The following is a 19,622-nucleotide window of genomic DNA, read 5'->3' as shown; positions in this document are numbered from 1 at the left end:
GCGAAAGCACTATGGTTTTTTCTCTCCCGGAACCTCGGGTTTTTCGTCCAGCAAAACAGATCGGCTACAGAACACAGACAGTATACACGGAGTAATATGTCCTTAGAAGCTGACGCACCTGAAATCCTACTACAACAACAACAACACGTCATATGTACTGCTCAGCAGGTTCCTCTTTCTTTCTGCAAAATGGTTTGGTCCAGTTGCCAAGGCTCCGAAATATGTTCGACTCGCCAACAGACAGTACTATGTTCTAGTGGGGTTGCAACTTGTAACGTACTGCGTTATCGCATGTATCTTCGATCTCATTCAAGGCGATATAACTTCACATTCAGAGCAAAGAAAACAGTTTTAAATGTGAATCTCTATTATTGTGGGTTTTGTTGCATTAAAGCTAGGTTAAAATAATAAAAATAGGCAAAAATTAATTTATATTAATATCTGATTATAAAATAAATAAATTTGCTGTAATATAAATAAGTCATATTGAATTATTTTGTATAATTAAAGTATTACATTAAAAAAAAACAATAATTTTTTATATTTAAAAAAATAAAATATCATCGGAATTCAAGCCTCCTACATTCTCGGTCCCCAGTCGATCTTCCGATCCGACCGTACGGCATTAAACAACAAAAACAAAGTATTATTTTAAGGCCACCAGAATAATGAAATTCATCTGCCGTGCTGTGTATCTGTTAATTGCATGAGTTCTATGGTCGATTTGTCTGTTTTGCTGGACGAAAAACCACAGATCCTCGGGGAGGCAGAGCCTGTTATCTACGCCTGAGACGAACTGAGCCACGGAGTGAAAAAAGCCCATTAAAATTCATCTCGTCATCGACGGGATTCGAACCCGGGCCTTTTCCACCCAGTGTGGGGAGGACGGTGACGATACCACTGTGCTACCCACGCAGACACGGTACTGTGGTACTATACTGAGGGTAATAAATAAATAAATTTTCTGTTTATACTTCGGGACGACCAAACGGTCAGAGGAGTTTAGAAGATACACAGAATACAAGAAACAGCACCGTATTCAGCAGTAACGGGCTTGAACCCCAGTCACTCAAGACACGTGTACTTATGCACCCGCGCGCCTGACCACTAGGCTACGGCTGCCTTTGTAGGGTAGTGGAAAATGAAAAGGACATGTGGGTAATTATGCAGTCTAATATGAAGTTCTCTGAGCAGTGCAGAAAGGCCGCCAAGACATCACGGTGTTTTGTCAACGTTATACAGGAATAAAGTGTTTATCGCTTTGCAAAAAAACAATGGTCAGGCCACATCTTGAATACTACATTCAGGCCTGGAGGCCTCAATTTAGGAAGGATGCAGAACTAGTGGAAGGGACAGAAAAGGACAACGAGATTGGTGAGGGGTGTAAAGGAGTGCTCTTACCAATGAAGGCTTCAGTTCTGTAAACTACAGCTGTCTACCGACAAGGCTTCTGCAAGGTGATCTGATTGAAGTGTTTAAGGCTTTGAATGACGTGAGCGGTCTCAATGCTGATTGAATTCTTCCTCTGCTCAAACTATCCACATGTGGGGGAATTAATTCAAATTGAGGAAGGATGGTTGCAGAATAGATGTGTAGAAGTTTGCCTTCAGTCAACGAGTGGCTAATTGCTGAAAAAAGCGTCCATTCGTTTTTGAGGAAGTGTATAGTTTGAATAAATTCTAGAAAGAACTATAGAAACTATTGGAGGGAAAGAGGGGATGGCTGGTAATGGATTTTTTTATTTTATTTTGGGCTGATGATGTATAAACTTAACCCCGGGGGCTCACATCTTGTGAGTATGGGCTTGGCACACCCAGGGTCCTGAGCTGGATATCATCATTCTTCTCTTTCTTCGTGATTCCCTTCTTTTGACTCTCTCTCTCTCTCACTCTCAGGGTTACTCGGGAACATTTTTTTTTTTTTTCCTGGTGCAGCATAAGCCTCAGGCTTCCTTGCATCATATGGATATTAATAATAATAATAATAATAATAACTTGCTTTCTTCAATCTTTTGTTACTATTAATACTAATACTTCTCAGTATGCATAGAGTACAAGAGGAATCTTTATTGGCCCTTTTCACAAAGTGGCTGAGTTAGTCGGTCTCAGGCGCGGGTATAGGTATAGGTATATTTGGGTCTAACGGCTCCTGGGATTTCTCCCATCTCCGCATATGTACACTGTATCGGACAAGCCAGGGATTTAAAAGTATATGGGTCATGTGGTATTTAGCATGTTGTGCCCTTGTTCATCCGGCCTGTTAGCCGCCGGGCCCCTAATGCAACCCGATGTTACCATACCTCGCCACGGGGAGGCCGGCCGGGTGTTACCTATTGAGTACTCTGGCAGGTCCTGCCACCTACTTTCCTGGGATTTCAGTGGCTAGAACCTTATAAAAAAAAAAAAAAAAAAAAAGTGCTGTTCGAGGTTAGTTATTAGCATTTGTTAGAATAATTTAAATGCTTGCGAGGGGCTATATGCTGAAATAATATTTTCTATAAGCCTAAATGGGTCGGGCAGGAAATTTTGATGTAGTTAAATTTGGACGCGTAGGGCTGAAAATGCTGTGAAAGTCAACAGTAAAAGGGGGTGTGAAGACTGGAGGGAAGAAAAGGAAGTATGGGGCCGATAGAGAGGATGGCTCCGCGATTGCAGTGGAGCAGGCCCGTGCTCCACCAGAGGGAAGATATTTGGGGAAGGGAAGGAGTGGGGGCAAATCCCCCTCTCCCCACGGGAAGGGAAAGAAAGCACCGTTCAAGAGAGAAACAGTGTATGTTGAGTCATATGACAACCTTGGATATCCTTTAGTCCAGGTGCCCAACAGGGCAAGATGGGGTTCTTCTGGTCTTCTATGGTGTCTTTGAACAAATTGAGTCAGAGTCTTAGTTATGTTTCCATTACTCTGGGCCATTGAGGGATGGCTGTTGTCTCGTGATTTGTGAACTTTTGGAATACCTCCACTCAAGGGGAGGGTAGGGTCCGTTGGGCGGGTATCATGGTTTTTTGTCCAAACAAACAGGAACCACAGAACACATGTAATTTACAGACAGTACATATGGAGCAATATGGCCTTAGTCGCTGATGCTCCTAAAACCCAACAGCAACAACATCTGAACTTTTTGGTCACACCTCGTTTATATATATTGGTACATATTCTGTATATACGCTTATTACAATGACATATTATTACTTCTTTTTTTCCCCAGAACACTTACTTATTAACAGCAGTCGAAGAAAGGTGCATTCAATATAACACATTCAGTTTTTAAAAAATCACTATATGTTATATTCTTCACCTTAAGGAAACGTACAAAAGTGCAAAACTAAAACAATTGCTTATACAGATAACTGACTTAGATTTATATCGCTCCATGAAAAATTCGTCAGCAGTTAAGATGCGGACCTATTGTTTACCCCTACTATATACTTACTGGATGTATTTCGGAACTGTATATGACAATGATGACGAATTGCTAAAATGAGTTGATGTTACGTGGTACATATATTAATTTTTAGGAACTCTATGATACCAAATTTAATAATGATTTATAAATACAATAAATATATTTTACACAAAGAAAATATATGTTTGATATTCCAATTTAATGAAAAATAGAAAACTTTTAATAGTTAACTGCGAGATCACAACGAAACTGACTGTCTCGGAGCTACGTAAATGGCGGCGGCTGAAAGATGGTATTTTACGAAAGAGCAAGTTGCAAGTACTCCGAGTCGAAAATTCGGAATAGATGCAGACAAGGAACTTTCGTATAGACAACAAGCAGCAAATTTCATCCAAGATATGGGCCAGCGCCTTCAAGTGTATCCTTTTTAAATAATGTTATTGTTTACTAAATATTACGTTGATTGAAAAATGGAGAATTTAAAACATGAGCGGTACTAAGCCTAACTGCAATTATATTGCGTAGCATAGAAATGATGTGATTTTATATTTTATCGAAGAGTTTATTTGTATACTGTACTATTTCATTATAAAAGATTAGTGTTTTGACGTGTGTTGATAGTCAATATCTGTATTGTTTCTCAGATGTGCTGCTATTCACTTTGTCAGTACTGTGGCTTTACACAAAAGTCTCGTAAATGAAGAAACCAACTTTCGGAATTTTCTTTAGTTATTGATTTATCATGTACAAGAGCATTCCTTTAGACTAGAATACAGATAGTTATCTAAATATGAGGTTTAAGTATTGTTGTATTTCTAAGGTATAAGTTTGGAATGATATTTTGTTGCAACATTTCTATTTACTTTCTCTTGTGCTATTTACTTGAAATGTAAATAAAACTTTTTTTTTTTTTTTTTTTGTTTTGAAGCAAACATCATATAATAGAAACCAAATTTATTTTTTAAATATTGTACACCAAAAACGTTCAGTAGCTTTCATGAAGTTGTGAAATTCAGGTTTTAAGGAGAAAAGTATTTTGACAAAGGATTTTTGAACATTATGAGTGCCCAGAATATCAACTGTCTGAATTTGTGTGTTCTGTGTTTTTGTAGTAACATTGAACCCTTCACTTTACTTTTAGTACACATGCAGAGTTTGTTAAAATTTTGACAGGGTGTGTGTGTATATATACACACACACACACACACACACACACACACATATATTTTTTTGTTGTGTTACTGTTGTATGGAATACTGCAATATTCAAATATTTCAGTACATCTTTTTGTTCATTAACATTTAAAAAATGTAATTTCAAATGATAATTTCAAGATCACAGTAAACCATTTTAAATTGCTAAAGTACAGAGCATTGCAGAGCATTTTGCTTTTGGAAGACTTTTTTTTGACTTCTAGCTTAATATAAAATTATCTTCTCCTCAGATATTAATTAAATTTTATATTTAATAGAGGATTATCCATTTAAAACAGAAACATATGTAGGAATTTAATTAATGCCAATTTAAAAAAAAATTTAAATTGATTTATTTATTAATAATGCCAATGCTTTTGTACATCTACATATTAATCATAGGTGTTGAAAATGTTTACCTTGTGCACATAAACATTCATCTGCCCTGTTTATCATATTGTACACCTTGTGACAACTTCAGTCATTTGCCAAAGGACCTGTTCAGTGTTGTGTTTAAGTTAATGTATTGAATGCAGATCATTGCTATACATCTTTTCCTTTAATCTCCCCACAAGAAAAAGAAAAAAGGGAACATGGTGGCCATAATTCTCCTTTTGAAATCCTGTAGCGATTAAAAAAAAAAAAAAAATTCCTCCAGTAGATTCCTAGTTCAATTTATGATATGGCAGGTGGCACCATCTAGTTGTAACTAGCAATAGCTTTCGTCGTCTTTCAAAAAATTGTGGCAGATTTTTCATTTTATTTTGTATTTATTTATTTTTAAAGACATTGGCCTAACAATATGCTTTTGTGACAACATACTGCATTTATATTTTAACTTGGTATAAAAATGTGGGGATTCGTAGAAGAACTCCAGATGCAATTATTTTGTTTATTAGCCAAGCAGAGGACAAAACATAGTCTAGGGTACCGTGGGAAAACCAAAGCACTCGACATCTGTCAGACACCGCACAAACTACTAGCTTGGGGTAGTTCACAGTTTCAACATTACTAAGTTGCTTGGACCTAACTACTTAATAAACGGAACTGTTAGGTATTTCTTTTGACCTAGGGGCACTGTGAAAAAATTGAGACCCTAAGGGTGTCCTGAACTGAGAAAGTTTGTGAACCTCTAGTGTAGGGTATTGATTTCGTTGTGTGTAAAATTACATAGCCATTTGTAGTACTTTTGCATCCTGTCAGGATCTTTTAGTTCATGGACCACTTGAATGTGATATTAGTATTAGCCATATAGTGCAAGGAAGCCATAGAAAAAAAGTAGATAAAATACAAATTATGCACTTCCTCCTCATGTAGGTAGCTGTCCAGTTGACCTTTGAATTTCTTCAAACTGTCAACCTCAACTACCTACTAAGGCAACTTATTCCAACAATCAACAACTTGCTGGCTAAAACAAAAGTTCCTATAATCTAGTTTAAACCTCTTCCTCTATAATTTGAATTTGTGGTCCTTAGTTTGGAATTCTTTATAACACTGAAAATTCTGCCTCACTCATTTTACTAACTCTTCTCAGAGCTTTATAAATAACAATCAAATCCCCTTTAAGGTGCTGGTTGCCAAGCTCTGTGGCCAATGTAATGGAAGTCTTTTCTCATACAATCACCTTTTGCTGATCTCACCATGCGAATTGCCCTTCTTTGGACCCTTTCAAGAAGCTCAGTATTTTTTTTTTTTTCAGAGAAGTCTCCATACTTGGATACAGTATTCCAAATGTGGTCCTACAATTTTGCCTCATACAGTGGGATTATGACCTCCCTATCTCTACAGGTTATTGTTCGATAAATCACTGATAGGACACTACAGACTTTCCTGACTGCCTGTTTACATTTTCATAAAAAAACTCAAACTCCCAGATCCCTTTGTTCCTTTACTGTTTTAATGTGACCCCTCCAAATATATAAGTTATTTTGAGGTTGCTATTTCTCAAGACCTTGCATATGCATACAGTATTAATATTTCATTGTCCTACATGTACGCCCATATAACAACTGATACCACTCCTTTCAATTTTTTGACTTCCTTATAGAATTTAAGTGCAAACCTGAACTTCTTAATTTTTCTTCTGTCATCACTGGTTTAGAGCAGCTATTTGATTTGTTGAGAATACTCTCAATCTCTTGAAAATGATTTATCAAATAATGAGTGAACAACTTATGAAAGGATTATTGGCATGCACAGTGGCACTCCTAAGAGTAAAAAACTTAAAATGTTCAACAATGAACATGCTGCTCAGTCTGTGTTTAAAACGGTAATAAGATTCAGAAAACAAATGGAGTGGTTTGTGAGGCTTAGCCTAATGCCTAAGAGAATAGTGGCTTGCTTATGCATCATCAGCCATTTTCAATCTACTGCTGGTTGAAGGCCTCTCCAGCAACTTTCCAGTTCCTTCTCTTTTGTGCAATGGCCACCCATTTACTACCCACAAACTCATGAATTTCATCTATCCATCTCTGCCATTGTCTTCTGGGTTTTTTTGTAGCTCCTCTTGGGTACTCTTCTGTTATTTTCTTAGTCCATCTGTCATCATGTCTTCGAGCTATGTGTCCTGCCCAAGACCATTTTAGTTCTGCAGTTTTGATAAGAATGTCCTTCATTTGAGTTTGCTGCCTAATCCATGTGTTTCTCTTCTTATCTAACAGTCTGATTCCCAATATAATTCGTTCCATTCTTCGCTGTGTAGTTCCCAGCTTCTCTTCCATTCTTTTGGTGAGTGCCCAAGTTTCACTTCCATAAGTCATGGTGGGGAGTATACATTGGTTCATTATTTTATGTTTCAGACAAACTGGGATGTTGCTCCTCAGTATGTGACTATATTTCCTGAATGCTATCCATCCAGAATTTATTCTTCTTTTGACTTCCAGCCATTTATCATTATTACAGCTAATAACTTGTCCCAGATAAGTATATGACTCCACCTTTTCAATTACTGCTCCTTCAATCATTGTCTCTTTCTGTGTCATACTTGTTCATCATTACTTTTGTTTTAGCCATAGCCATCTTTAGTCCAAAATCCTTACTAACTGTGCATAACTGATTAAGATTTTCCTCTAGTTCTTTGGGATCATGGCTTATGACCGCAGTGTCATCTGAAAATTGTAAATGGTTTAGGTACTCTCCACATTGACTCCTTTCTGCGACCAGTCTAATCTTCTGAAAGCTTCTTCAAGGGCAGCAGTAAACAACTTCGGAGATAGTGTCTCCTTGTCGAACTCCTTTCTCAATTTTAAATTTCCTACTGTCTTTGTCTAGTCTAATAAAGGAGGTAACATTCTCGTATATTTTCTTCAAAATCATAATATGTGGGGTATCTATGCCTTGTCTTCCCAGTGCCCGAAACATTGCCTTATGCTGCATGAAGTCAAATGCCTTTTCATAATCCACAAATGCCAGGCATAATGGTGTTTTTATATTCATTTGCTTTCTCCATTAGCTGTGAAATAGCAACCCCAAAATAACTTATCTACTTGGAGGGGTCAAATTAAAAGGTGATCCATAGTTGAGAATCCTCTCCTAAAGCCAGCTTGCTCTTTCGGTTGATTCTCATCAAGTATTCTTTATAATCTGTTAGTAATGACCCTTGTGAACAACTTGTAGATGTGGGATAACAAGCTAATTGGTCTATAATTTCCAATTTCTGATTTATCTCCTTTCTTATGCAGCAAAACTATGATTGCATTATTCCACTCCTTAGGCATCACACGTTTTCTAATGCATTTTGTGAAGAGTCTTGCTAGTTTTTGTGTTGTCTCTTCTTCCCAATTTTAACAACTCTACAGTAACTTCATCTTCCCTTTCTGATTCTTTCTGGAGCTTTCTGATTCTTCATTTTCTTTAACGCATGTTCTACCTCAGCAGGAAGAATATCGGGCATGTTGTATATATTACTAATTTGCAATCCATCTGCTGGCATCATTCCCTTGTTCTTGTATAGTTCTCTATAGTAGTCTTCTGCTATTGAATTATGCCTTCTCTGCTATTTATAAGTACATCCTTGCTATTCTTCAGTTTCAGTATCATTTGTCTTTCTGTATTACTGCTCATGGCTGCTGATTTAAATCCTTTGTTTTCCCTTAATGCTTGTTCTACTTTTCTTGTGTTAAATCTTCTTATGTCCTCTGAGTCTCTTTCTAATGGCTTTGCATAACTCAGTATACTCAATTTTCTCATTATCAGTGTTTATCTTGCTCTTCATTTGTCGCCTTTGGTTCATCATAAGTGTTTCTTGACTAATTTTTTCTTCTTTGGATTTCTTTTTCCCTATAGGCTTTATCACTGTCAGGACCTTGTGATATTCCTTGTCGATATCTTGGTCCCGATCAGTCTGCAGAAGCTCAAACTTGTTCTTAAGTTCTAGTACATACTGCTTTTTCTCCTCTTCTGTTATCTCAAAGACCTTCGTATTATTTACTCAAGTCAATTTTTTCCTTTCTTTTCCTATATCTATATCAAGTGTGCATCTTACCATTCTGTGATCACTTCCAACATTTACCTTATTCAGGACGGTAACATCATTCACAATATATCTTCTGTTAGTGTGGATGAAGTCTATTTCATTAGTTGTTAATCCATTTGGACTCTTCCATGTCCACTTTCTGTTCAACCTTTTCTTGAAAAAAAGTGTTCATTACTGACAGTCCCTGAAATTCTGCAAAGTCTTTCACTTCTTTCAACAAGTCCAAAATTTCCTATAGTTCCCCTTTCTGTGCTGTTTTGTCTTTTTCCAGCCTTAGCATTGAAGTCCCCCATAGTAATGATAGTGTAGTGGGTTTTCTGCTCATCTGGAAGACTCAATTTCGGTGTACATTTCTTCAACCTCTTCATCATGGCTCGATGTTGGTGCATAAATCATTATAACCTTTAGCTTGGACCTCTTAGAAATCCTGAGTATTAGTCTTGACACTCTTGATGTACTTTTGAATTCCAAAATGTTGTTTTATATCCTTATGAACCAGAAAGCCAACCCCACCTTCACTCTTTTCACTCTTTCCATTGGTGAACGGCAGATTTCCACTTGATAAACTTATGTGATTCATTTCTTCTTCTTGTTTCAGCCAAACTGATTATGTTCCAATTCACGTTTTCAAGTTCCTTTTCCAGCTCTAATATCCTGTCTTCACCGATGAGCGATCTTTCGTTGTAACAGGCCAAGTTCAGTTTCCGTGCATGGCAGCCTGGTTGTACCCAGAGATTCTTAGCACCCTCTGCTTCCACTCTGATCCTCTCACTGCCATAAGAGGGGGGAGTGAAAGCTGCTGGGGACTGAGGGCCATTTGTTTTGTTGTGCTGTCATGTGCTGGAGGGTTTGGTCTTTTCCTCTTCATGCTGACCAGGCATCTTGAAGAGAACCACTCTACACATTCGTTGCTACCTAAGTGACATAACAGGGCTTACCATCGAGAAGGTGTGCATGAGTGGATTTTAGGGTAGCAGGCCAACTGGACTTCTCCTAAATCTTCTGTAATAGAAAGATATTGGATCCATCAGTGTTTTAGACTGAGTGTCTGATAACACACTGAATACCTGTTCCCCTCTAAAATTAAAAATTTCATTTATTCTTAAATATGAAGAGCTTCATTTTAAATGGATTAGTATATATGTAAACTTGATTTAAATGTTAAATTTTTTTTTTTTTTGTTTCCTTAGTCAGAATTGAATACATTAGCATGTTTTTCATCCATGTGTGCTCCACCACTGCCCCAAGGAAAGACCAAAAAGCTGTGTTATGATATGAATCATCTGTGTATTTCTTTCCTTTAACTTATAGGGAGCATATATTTTCAGTTGGCATTTTAATGGGTTAGTTCAGTGAAATATTAAATCTTCAGCTTGGATTTTTTTTTTTTTTGACTACTTCAAAGCATAAATAAGTAAACTTCCTAGAACATGTCATTTGATTTCCTTAAATCAGCTTTCATGCAAGTTGATTTTTAACCTGCCAGGAATATCTATTTCATTTATTATGATTTGGAATAACAATTGCGAAAGTATGTTGACTATTTAACCCTATTATGAACACACACACACACACACACACACACACACACACACACACACACACACACACACACACACACACACACACACACACACACACACACATTTTGGGGGAACTCAATGGAATTTGTTCATATATTAGAGATTTTCATTACACTTCAAAGATTATGCAGCTATGTTTATTTTTTATATAGGTATTAGTCTGAGGCTTTTAGCCCTGAAACCTTTTTAGGTATCAGGATTGTTTGTTATTGTTTTAGCATTAGCAGTGGCAAGTGTGCAAGAAAGCAAGCTTATACAGCATCAACCAAAAAAAAAAAAAAAAAACCAATAGTTTTCCTAGGTCTTCCTTGAATTTTTTTAAACTATCAACTTCCACGACAACAGATAGAAGCTTGTTCCAACAATCAACCACCTTGGCTAAAGACAAACTTCTGCAACAGTCCTCAATTTGAATTTGTGCCCCCTCATGCTGTCTTTGGCACAATGGACATTGTTGCTAATGTGTGAAGTGCCAATAAAATCATATACCAACAACACAATAGCCCACTTGTGTGTGTGTGTGTGTGTGTGTGTGTGTGTGAGCAAGAGGAAGAATCCCATCAGCATTGATCTTGCTCAATCCAATCAAAGCCTTAAATGCCTCAATGTGCATTATGGCCACAGAAGCCGATGCGCCAACAACTAACAAAAAAAAAAAAAAAAACTAAATCAGACCAGCTCGCATGTTCCTAGTTTCAAGATGATCCAATTTTCAGAACTGAAGCTCTTTTTAAGTAAGAGCATTCTTTTGTTCTGCTCACCAATCTCCTTGCTGTACTCATTTCATTTCAGGAAGCTGAAATGAGACCACCAGACCAAGATGTTGCCTGACCATTGCTTTATACAATAGGATTATTGTATAAGGCAATAATACCTGCTTACAAAATTCCTGTATATCACTGACAAAAACCCCACAAGCTGTGCTAACATCCTGTCAGCATTGCTCAGAGAACTTCATATCTGACCGCCCAATACCCCCCAGGTCTTTCTCATTTTCCAGTACTCTGAGTGTAGTACCACACAGTTGGTACGTTACTCTGTGGTTACTGCTACCCATGTGTAGCAGTAATACTTATTACTGCTACATATGAGTAGCAATAATAAGTAACGGTCAAACCATCGATATCAAGTGGACCAATTTGATTCGTGCCCTTTCTTTCTTCTAGTGTTTACAATAAGTAAAGAAGTGTTTTCATCCTTCGCCAGAGATTATCTGACTTCCTTTGTGACTTGGTTACAGACGAGTAGATATTTACTGTAGCATTCCATGTCGCCCAATAATTTTTATGCATCAGTTCATCTGATATCCATTTAGGCCTATACTTTGAAGGGTATTTCTTAGTTGGTATGAAAGCTTCAAAGATTAATTCCTTGAATACTTCCCATTTAGAATTTGTTAATGGTAACATCATCAGTTGGTCCCACTGTATAGATTTTAAATACTTCTGAGACCAGTGTAGTCTCTTTTACGAAAGTAAAAACCCCTCCCTTTACCCTTGATGGTAGCTACATCTTTAAGTAAATCTCAAATCAGTACAATGTGATTGCTGCCACCTAGTCGTTCTTTTATCTGCAATTTCTTAATGCATCAGTAATCACTGCTGATAATCAGATCAAGAGCGTAACTACCTTTTGTTGCCTCTCTAACATGCTGCTGTAGAAACAATCATCCAATAAATCCACAAGTCTTGTTTGTGTGTGATTGACCAATTCACAAGTTCCACTCATTATCTGAAAAGTTAAAATCCCTCATAAGATATCCTGATTTACTAGTGGTATGAGACAGTTTTAAATTCTATACAGTGGGACCAATTGATAATGTTACTGACAGCAAGGTCTAAATGGGAAGAATTCAAGGAATTAATTGTGGAAGCTACTAGGTTTTTGAACAGAAATACTGTTCAAGGTTTAGGCCTAAATGGATGTCAGATGAACTGATGAGACTCATGGCAGAGAAGAAAAATGCATGGAATGCATATAAATTATCAGGAGACACAGAAACCTATGGGAGATATAAGCTAGTCTGTAATCAAGTCACAAAGGAGGTTAGGCAAACAAAGGTAGATTATGAGAAATCTTTGGGAAAGGATGCCAAGAAAAACAGCAAGGACTTCTTTACTCATGTAAACTCTAGAAGGGGACAAATCAGATTGGTCCACATGATATTGATGGTTTGACTGTTGATGATCCTGCTCACATAGCCGACAAACTGAATGAGTATTTTGCATCTACATTCACACATGAGGAATTCTGTAGGGAAATGGAGGACAGAAGCTTATTAAACTCTAACGGAGCTTAATGATTTTGTAATAACTGAGAGCAAAGTGCAGGAGAAATTGTTGAAATTAAATATAAGAAAGGCAACTGCTGTGGTTGGGATCTATCCAGTTATATTAAAGGAGGTGGCAAAGGAAGTAAGCACACCCTTTGACATAATTACCAGAGCATCCTTTGACTCGGGAAGTCCCCATGGACCGGAGATGTGCAGATGTATCCCTGACACCCAAAGGGTGACACTAGTAATTACAAGACTGCAGTAATAATTCAGACACAGCATGGGTTTGTTAAAGAAAAGTGTTGCCTGACAAATTTGATTAGATACATTGATGTGGTTACAAAGGACTGGATGCAAAAAATTATTTTGATATCATGTACTTGGATTTCGGGAAAGCTTCTGACACTGTTGCACATGGAAAACTACTGTACAGATTGGAGCAGTGTGTCATTAAGGGCAAGTTGCTACAATGGATAAAAGGGTGGTTGATTGGGAGAAGACAGTGGTAATCAATGGACACTGCTCTTCGTGGACTAATGTTGTTATTGGAGTTCCCCAGGGTTTGGCATTGGGCCCACTGTTGTTTTGTATACTAATCAATGATATTGATGAAGGTATATCAGGCTTAATATCCAAGTTTTCAGAATGTTACTAAGGTTGGTAGAATTGTTAATGATAGTAACGACAGTGTGCTACAGCAACAGGATCAAGCCCATCTACCCAACTTGGGTAGATGGGCTAAGAAATGACAATTGAAATTTAACATTGATAAAAGCAAAGTACTGCATATGGATAGGAGTAACCGCAGAGTGATATACCAACTGTGTAGTACTGCACTTAGGATTGTTGTTGGATTGGGATTTATTGGCACAAGGGCTGCTATGACCATATCGTGCCTGTTACTTTGGAGTGTTGATCAAATCACAGGGTGGTAGAAAATGAAAAAAACCTGGGAGTAATTGCACAGTCAGCTCCGAAGTCTTCTGAGCAGTGCAGACATGCTGCCAGAGCAGGTCATGGGGTGTTGTCAATGATATACAGGAATTTTGCTAGTAGGGATAAGGAGGTGTAATACCTTTTGTATAAGGCAGTGCTTCCCAAACCTGGGTAAAAGTGGTTTTTCTTTTGGTAACAACACACCTCGTAATACACATTAGAGTTTACCGTAAAAGTGTAGAAGTACTCTGAAGAAAAAGTGATCAGTCCATGTGCACTGATACTCTAAAACAGCCTAACAAGTATTTATTTGCTATTTAATAAATATGCCATATGCTTGTTATTAGATTCAATCATTTTTGCCCCTCTCGCATGCACGTGGAGAATTGACAAAATATGTCTATACGTACTAGCGAGTCTAGTCATATAGTGTAAACTTTAGGTGCAGCGTGTTGCTAGGATCTACAAAGGGTACTAGGAAAGTTTTGCAATACAGTTTTGTTTATTTAATTTTTTCAAAGTAATTTCCTCTACATTCAATACACCTTTCCATCCTCCGAAACCAATCTTTAAACCAGGTCTGCCAAGTTTCACTAGGGAGTAAAGCACACTCGTTGTCCCAAGCCCGTAGAAGGTCCTCATCATTGGAAAACCGCCTCCCTTTTAGCTTCATTTTCACATGCGGGAACAGTGCAAAGTCGCAGGGAGCAAGGTCTGGACTCTAGGGAGGGTACTCGAGAAGTTTCAGTCCTGTCATGGTCAAATATTCGGTGCAGGCTTTGGCGCGGTGAGCTGCAGCATTATCGTGATGGAGGTACCAGGTGTCCATTCTTGACTTTGGCCGCAGGTTCTTCATAGATCCAATGACTTTAGGCAGGCATTGTTCAGTATACCACTTAGCTGTGGCTGTCTTCTGCGTGTCCAAAACGACACGTTCCACAATTCCACTCGATTTGAAAAATACCGCTATCATTTTCTTCTTTACAGATCGGGATTTTCTGACAATTACGGGTGTGTCGTCATCATCAAAGACCCAAACTTTGTTTTGAGCCTTGGTCGGCAGATCGTAATAGTACAGCCAAGTCTCGTCACCTGTCACGATGTTGTTCACATACCGAGATTGTCCCTTATCAAACTTTTTTAACATCTCCCGGCACCAAGTCACACGTCGTGTCATCTGCTCTTCAGTCAGTTGATGCGGCACCCAGAGAGAACAAAGTTTCTTCATGTGCAAATGATCTTGCAGAATTGAACGAATTGCTGGTGCATTTAGGCCCAAAGTATCCTCTATCTGTTGGTAGGTCACTCGCCTGTTTTCGTCAAGCATTTTCCTCACAGCAGTAACGTTTTCCTCCGTAACTGACGTTCTTGGTCTTCCCGGCCTCTCAGAATCCTCCAGAGTGAAATTTCCCCTTTGGAATTCTCTATACCACCTGAATATCGTTGTACGATGTGGACAATCATCATCTAGTGCAAGAGTCATTTCTTCTAAGCACTGGTCTATGGTTAAACCACGCACGAAATTATATTGCAAAACTGTCCTTATCTCATTTCGTGACCACGATGCCATCGCAAGCACTTTACACTCTCACTACTAATGAATAATTGAGCCCATCGACTTGGTGCGGCGGCGGCTACTATGCACGTATGAACATGTCTCAACATGCAGCAACAAGCAGCTTCCTGTGATTCATTGTTGCGTCATATTGCAAAACTTTCCTAGTACCCTTTGTATTTATCATGCTGGCTGTGTTTATAAATGGTTCCGTACACCTTTTCCAAATGTGTACGGAACCATTTATAAACTTCATTATATTATTTTTAGTTTATTTCAAATAATATAATGAATATTTAAATCCTAATTTTCATCTTTTTTCTTAACCAGAACGAGTGCTACCAAAAGTCCTTATGTGCCAGACTTCATTGAGCTAGGTTTCACCTATATCGAAGACAAGGGAGTTGTGAAACCACAATGTGTTGTGTGCTCTGCCGTTCCATGCAATCAATGTGTCACTGAAATCAACTGAAATCAGTTGATTTCAGTGACTCATTGAAAAAGAGTAAACTCCAAGACCATATGAAGGTGGATACATCCAACACTGTTGTCCAATCCTCCGTCATATTTTCGTTTAGAAGGGATTATAAAGAAGCAGCGACTTACTAACAAGGATTCCAAAGCAATTAATCAAAAGGATGCAAAATTGCAAAATCAAAGATGCCACACACAATAGGAGAAATGCTCATCCGGCCAGCTGCTGCTATTCGTATCAATGAAATAATGTGTGTGTCTGAACAAGCACGAAAAGTGGCAGTAGTACCATTGTCCAATAATACCGTTACTCACTGAATTAATCATTGCTGGAAACATAAAGGCAGAACTTATTCACGTATCGTTATCGGAGTGGTAAGTTTGGCATTCAACTGGATGAAACCACTGATGTCTGCAACGACTTGCAGTTGATGGTCTATGTCCGTTATAAGTTTGAAACCACAATTGAACAAGATCTTCTTTGCTGCAAGCCTTTGAAAATGACCTGTACAGGAATTGACATATTCCACTATTCATGCATTTTTTAGCAAAGAAGGTTTAACGTGGGATTCCTGTGTGGGGATTAACAGTGATGGCACTGGCTCAGTGTTGGGTCAGTGTTCAGGCTTTATAGCTCATACAAAGCAACACAACCCCAAAATTCTGTCAACACATTGTATGATTCACTGCCAAGCTCTGGCCATCAAAGGTCTTTTTCCTGAACTAGAGGAAGACATGAAAAACATCATTACCATAGTGAACTTAATCAAGGCAGGTGCTTTAAACACGAGACTTCAAAACCTTGTGTTCCAAAACTGATTCATTACATAAGAACCTTGTTTTCTACGTGGAGACCTGTTGGCTCTCAAGAGGGAATGTTCTGAATTGCTTTTAGGAACTGAGAACTGAATTGAGATGCAATTCAGGATTTCTGCAAGTGAAAAAATGTGTGTGAAGTAGGAAAAAAGGAAAATAGGATTTCTGCAAGTGAAAAAATAACAGCATTTCGAGAAAAGCTAGAGCATTGGCTAAAAAAGGCAAAGCAACATAAAATTGCTTCCTTCCCCACCCTTTCTTTGTTCTTGGAGGATGCTGATGGAGTTGATTTCACTGGCCTTGAATGGGTTGAGCACGCTGAATTCTGATGGGATCCTTCCACTTGTTCAGATTACGAACCTAAGGGGGCATAAATTCAAATTAAGAAAAGACAGATGTAGAATAGATGTCCGGAAATTTGCCTTTAGCCAGCGGGTGGTTAATTGCTGGAACAAACTTCCATCTGTCGTTGTGAAAGTTGATAGGTTGAATAAGTTTAAGGAGGGACTGGACAGGCATTTGGAGGGAATGGTGTGATATATATATTTTTTTTTGGCTGATGCTGCATAAGCTCATACACATGCTTTCTTGCATCACATGCCACTACTACTAGTACCCACTTAACAAAACTATCTTTTGTTTCAAGGAATACTTTCCTGAACTAGAAAGGTCTATATATCAGTGGGTTGTAAATCTATTTCTCTGTGACTTGACTGAAATCCCTGGTAGTGTTCGTGGATTTCATTAAAACCATAATGTTGACGGTTTTGTAGGGCAAATGATGGAGCTTAGGTCAAGCAGTCAGTCCAAAATCTTATTTGAAGAAAAGAAGGACCATTTGGAGTCTTTCTGGTTAATTCAATTTACTATGAATATCCTGTGGTAGCTGGGGAGGCCGTGATGCAGTTATTGCCATTTCCAAGCACCTATGTGTGTGAAGTAAGATTTTCCACTCTTGCCTTCATAAAGAGCACAAAATGAAACTGTTTGCTGAATCCTGAATACAATGTGAGGTGTGCTCTGTCTCCAATTGCTCCCAGTTATGTGGAACTAGTAAATAAGGTGGGACAGTGGCATTATACTCATTAGCTGGGACCTGGGTGATGAAATATTCATGGTGAATAATTACCAAATTTTTTGTGGCTGCTAAAATGTTTAAAGATGTTAAAAATAAAGACATTGCATCAAACATATCATTTGCTTCCTATTTTTTACCGATCTCTCTTCACTTGTCATATAAGGTCTGGAAGCCCCATTTTAGGAGGGATGTAGAATTGCTTGAGCAAGTACAGAGAAAGGCTACAAGATTGGTAAGGGGAACGAAGGGGTCCTCTTACCAAGAAAGACTTGTTCTGCCAATTGCAGCATCCGGAGACTAGGCATCTGTGAGGTGATCTTGGTGAGGTGTATAAGGCCTTGAATGGGTTGAGCAGGCTCAATTCTGATGAGATTCTTCCTCTTGTTCAGATTATGAACCTGAGGGGGCATAAATTCAAATTGAGGAAAGGCAGTTGTAGAATAAATGTGCAGAAATTTGCATTTAGCCAGTGGGTATTGGTTTGCCGGAACAAAGTTCCATTTGTCATGAAAATTGATAGTTCCTCCTTAAATAAATTCAAGGAGGAACTGGACAAACTTTTAGATGGCATGGATGTGTAAAATGGTGTTTTTTTTTTGGTTTATGCTATATAAGCTTGCTTTTTTGCATCATATATGCCTACGACTACTACTGGCCCTCTGTTTCTCTATACAGCTGTTCGTTGTACTCATCAGAGTCATTCCGCCAATAGCGTACCCTACTCTTATTTTTGCTTTCCCAGTGCTTATGTCACACCAAACTGATTCATCATTGCACTGGCCACTCATGTTAACTGCATGCACATTGATTGTTAGCCTTGAAAATTGTATAAGTGTTGTCACCGGTTGGCCTCGTTTTGCTCTGGTTAAATTTGGGATGATATGGGCCTACACAAGCCAACATTGAAGAAATTCTCTGGTTTTCGATCCAGCTGTCTTCCCTCCTCCTTCCCCCAGCAATGTTCATTGTATATATGTAGAGGTAAAAAGCCAATGGAAAGAGGGTGGGTGCAAAGATGGGAGATAAATTGTGTAGACATTGAGATTTGCTGATGATATGATGCTGATCACTGATACAAAAGAACTGTTAGAGATTGTTTTTTTTTTTCATGATGAAATTAAATCAAGTGATGTAGAAAATAATACTGCATCATGGAAATTGGTGCATTATAGCCTGCATTGCTAATGAACCAATGAAACCGAAACTACAGCATTAGAGAGATGAGTGGAAAAACACATGCACACTAGTTTCTGGTGAAAAACCAATGAAAAAATAAATGCTTAAAAGGGTTAACTATGAATTTTGATTTGAAGTGGAAGGCAGACTAGTAACTTTGATAAACTACTGTTATTATTTTGATAATAAACTAATTTCAGCTAACAGACTTGATAGACTATGATGATTGAAGTATTTAAAAGTATTTGATGAGAAATAGTTATGGAAGGTTTTTTTTTTTTTTAAGTAAACCCCAAACACGAGAAGTACTAGAACTTATAGCACTTAGTACCGTTCTTGGATTGGAGGTTGAGAAGATGAAAGAAGATATTTGTTGACATTGGGCTTGAACTTCTGTAGACTGTAATTTTCAGGAAATGTGTATGAAGGAAGGTTGTTCCAGAAAACGGCAGTTGAATGAATAAACGAGAAAGATGAAAAGTTGGTTCTGTGAGTTTGAAGGTGGACAGTAAATGGATGTTGGCTGGTGGCGGCACGTGGTCTGACTGTTTTGAAGGAGACAGCGGGAATTATAGAAGCCAATTCAGAAGACAGTACCCATGGAAGTATGAGACAGTGAGTGGAGAGACTCTGTTAAAGATGAATCATTAATTAACCTA

General features: G+C 38.1%; 1 protein-coding gene across 1 annotated transcript in view; it reads left to right on the top strand.

The window, feature by feature from the left end:
• Positions 1-3,666: 3,666 nt before the first annotated feature.
• LOC150089867 (uncharacterized) overlaps positions 3,667-19,622 on the top strand; it is a 180,381-nt gene continuing 164,425 nt past the window's right edge. Inside the window, exon 1 of the mRNA XM_090389681.1 lies at positions 3,667-3,821. Within this exon, the coding sequence (XP_090245807.1) occupies positions 3,676-3,821 (146 nt within the window). The 5' untranslated portion in view covers positions 3,667-3,675. The remainder of the gene's footprint in view (positions 3,822-19,622) is intronic.

The sequence above is a fragment of the Mastigoproctus giganteus genome, chromosome 2 (genome assembly GCF_048544385.1).
Source record: "Mastigoproctus giganteus isolate SK-2022 chromosome 2, ASM4854438v1, whole genome shotgun sequence".
In the NCBI taxonomy this organism is placed as follows: domain Eukaryota; kingdom Metazoa; phylum Arthropoda; class Arachnida; order Uropygi; family Thelyphonidae; genus Mastigoproctus; species Mastigoproctus giganteus.
The sequence above is the reverse complement of the archived record's forward strand: the minus strand, read 5'-3'. Positions and strand labels throughout refer to the sequence as shown.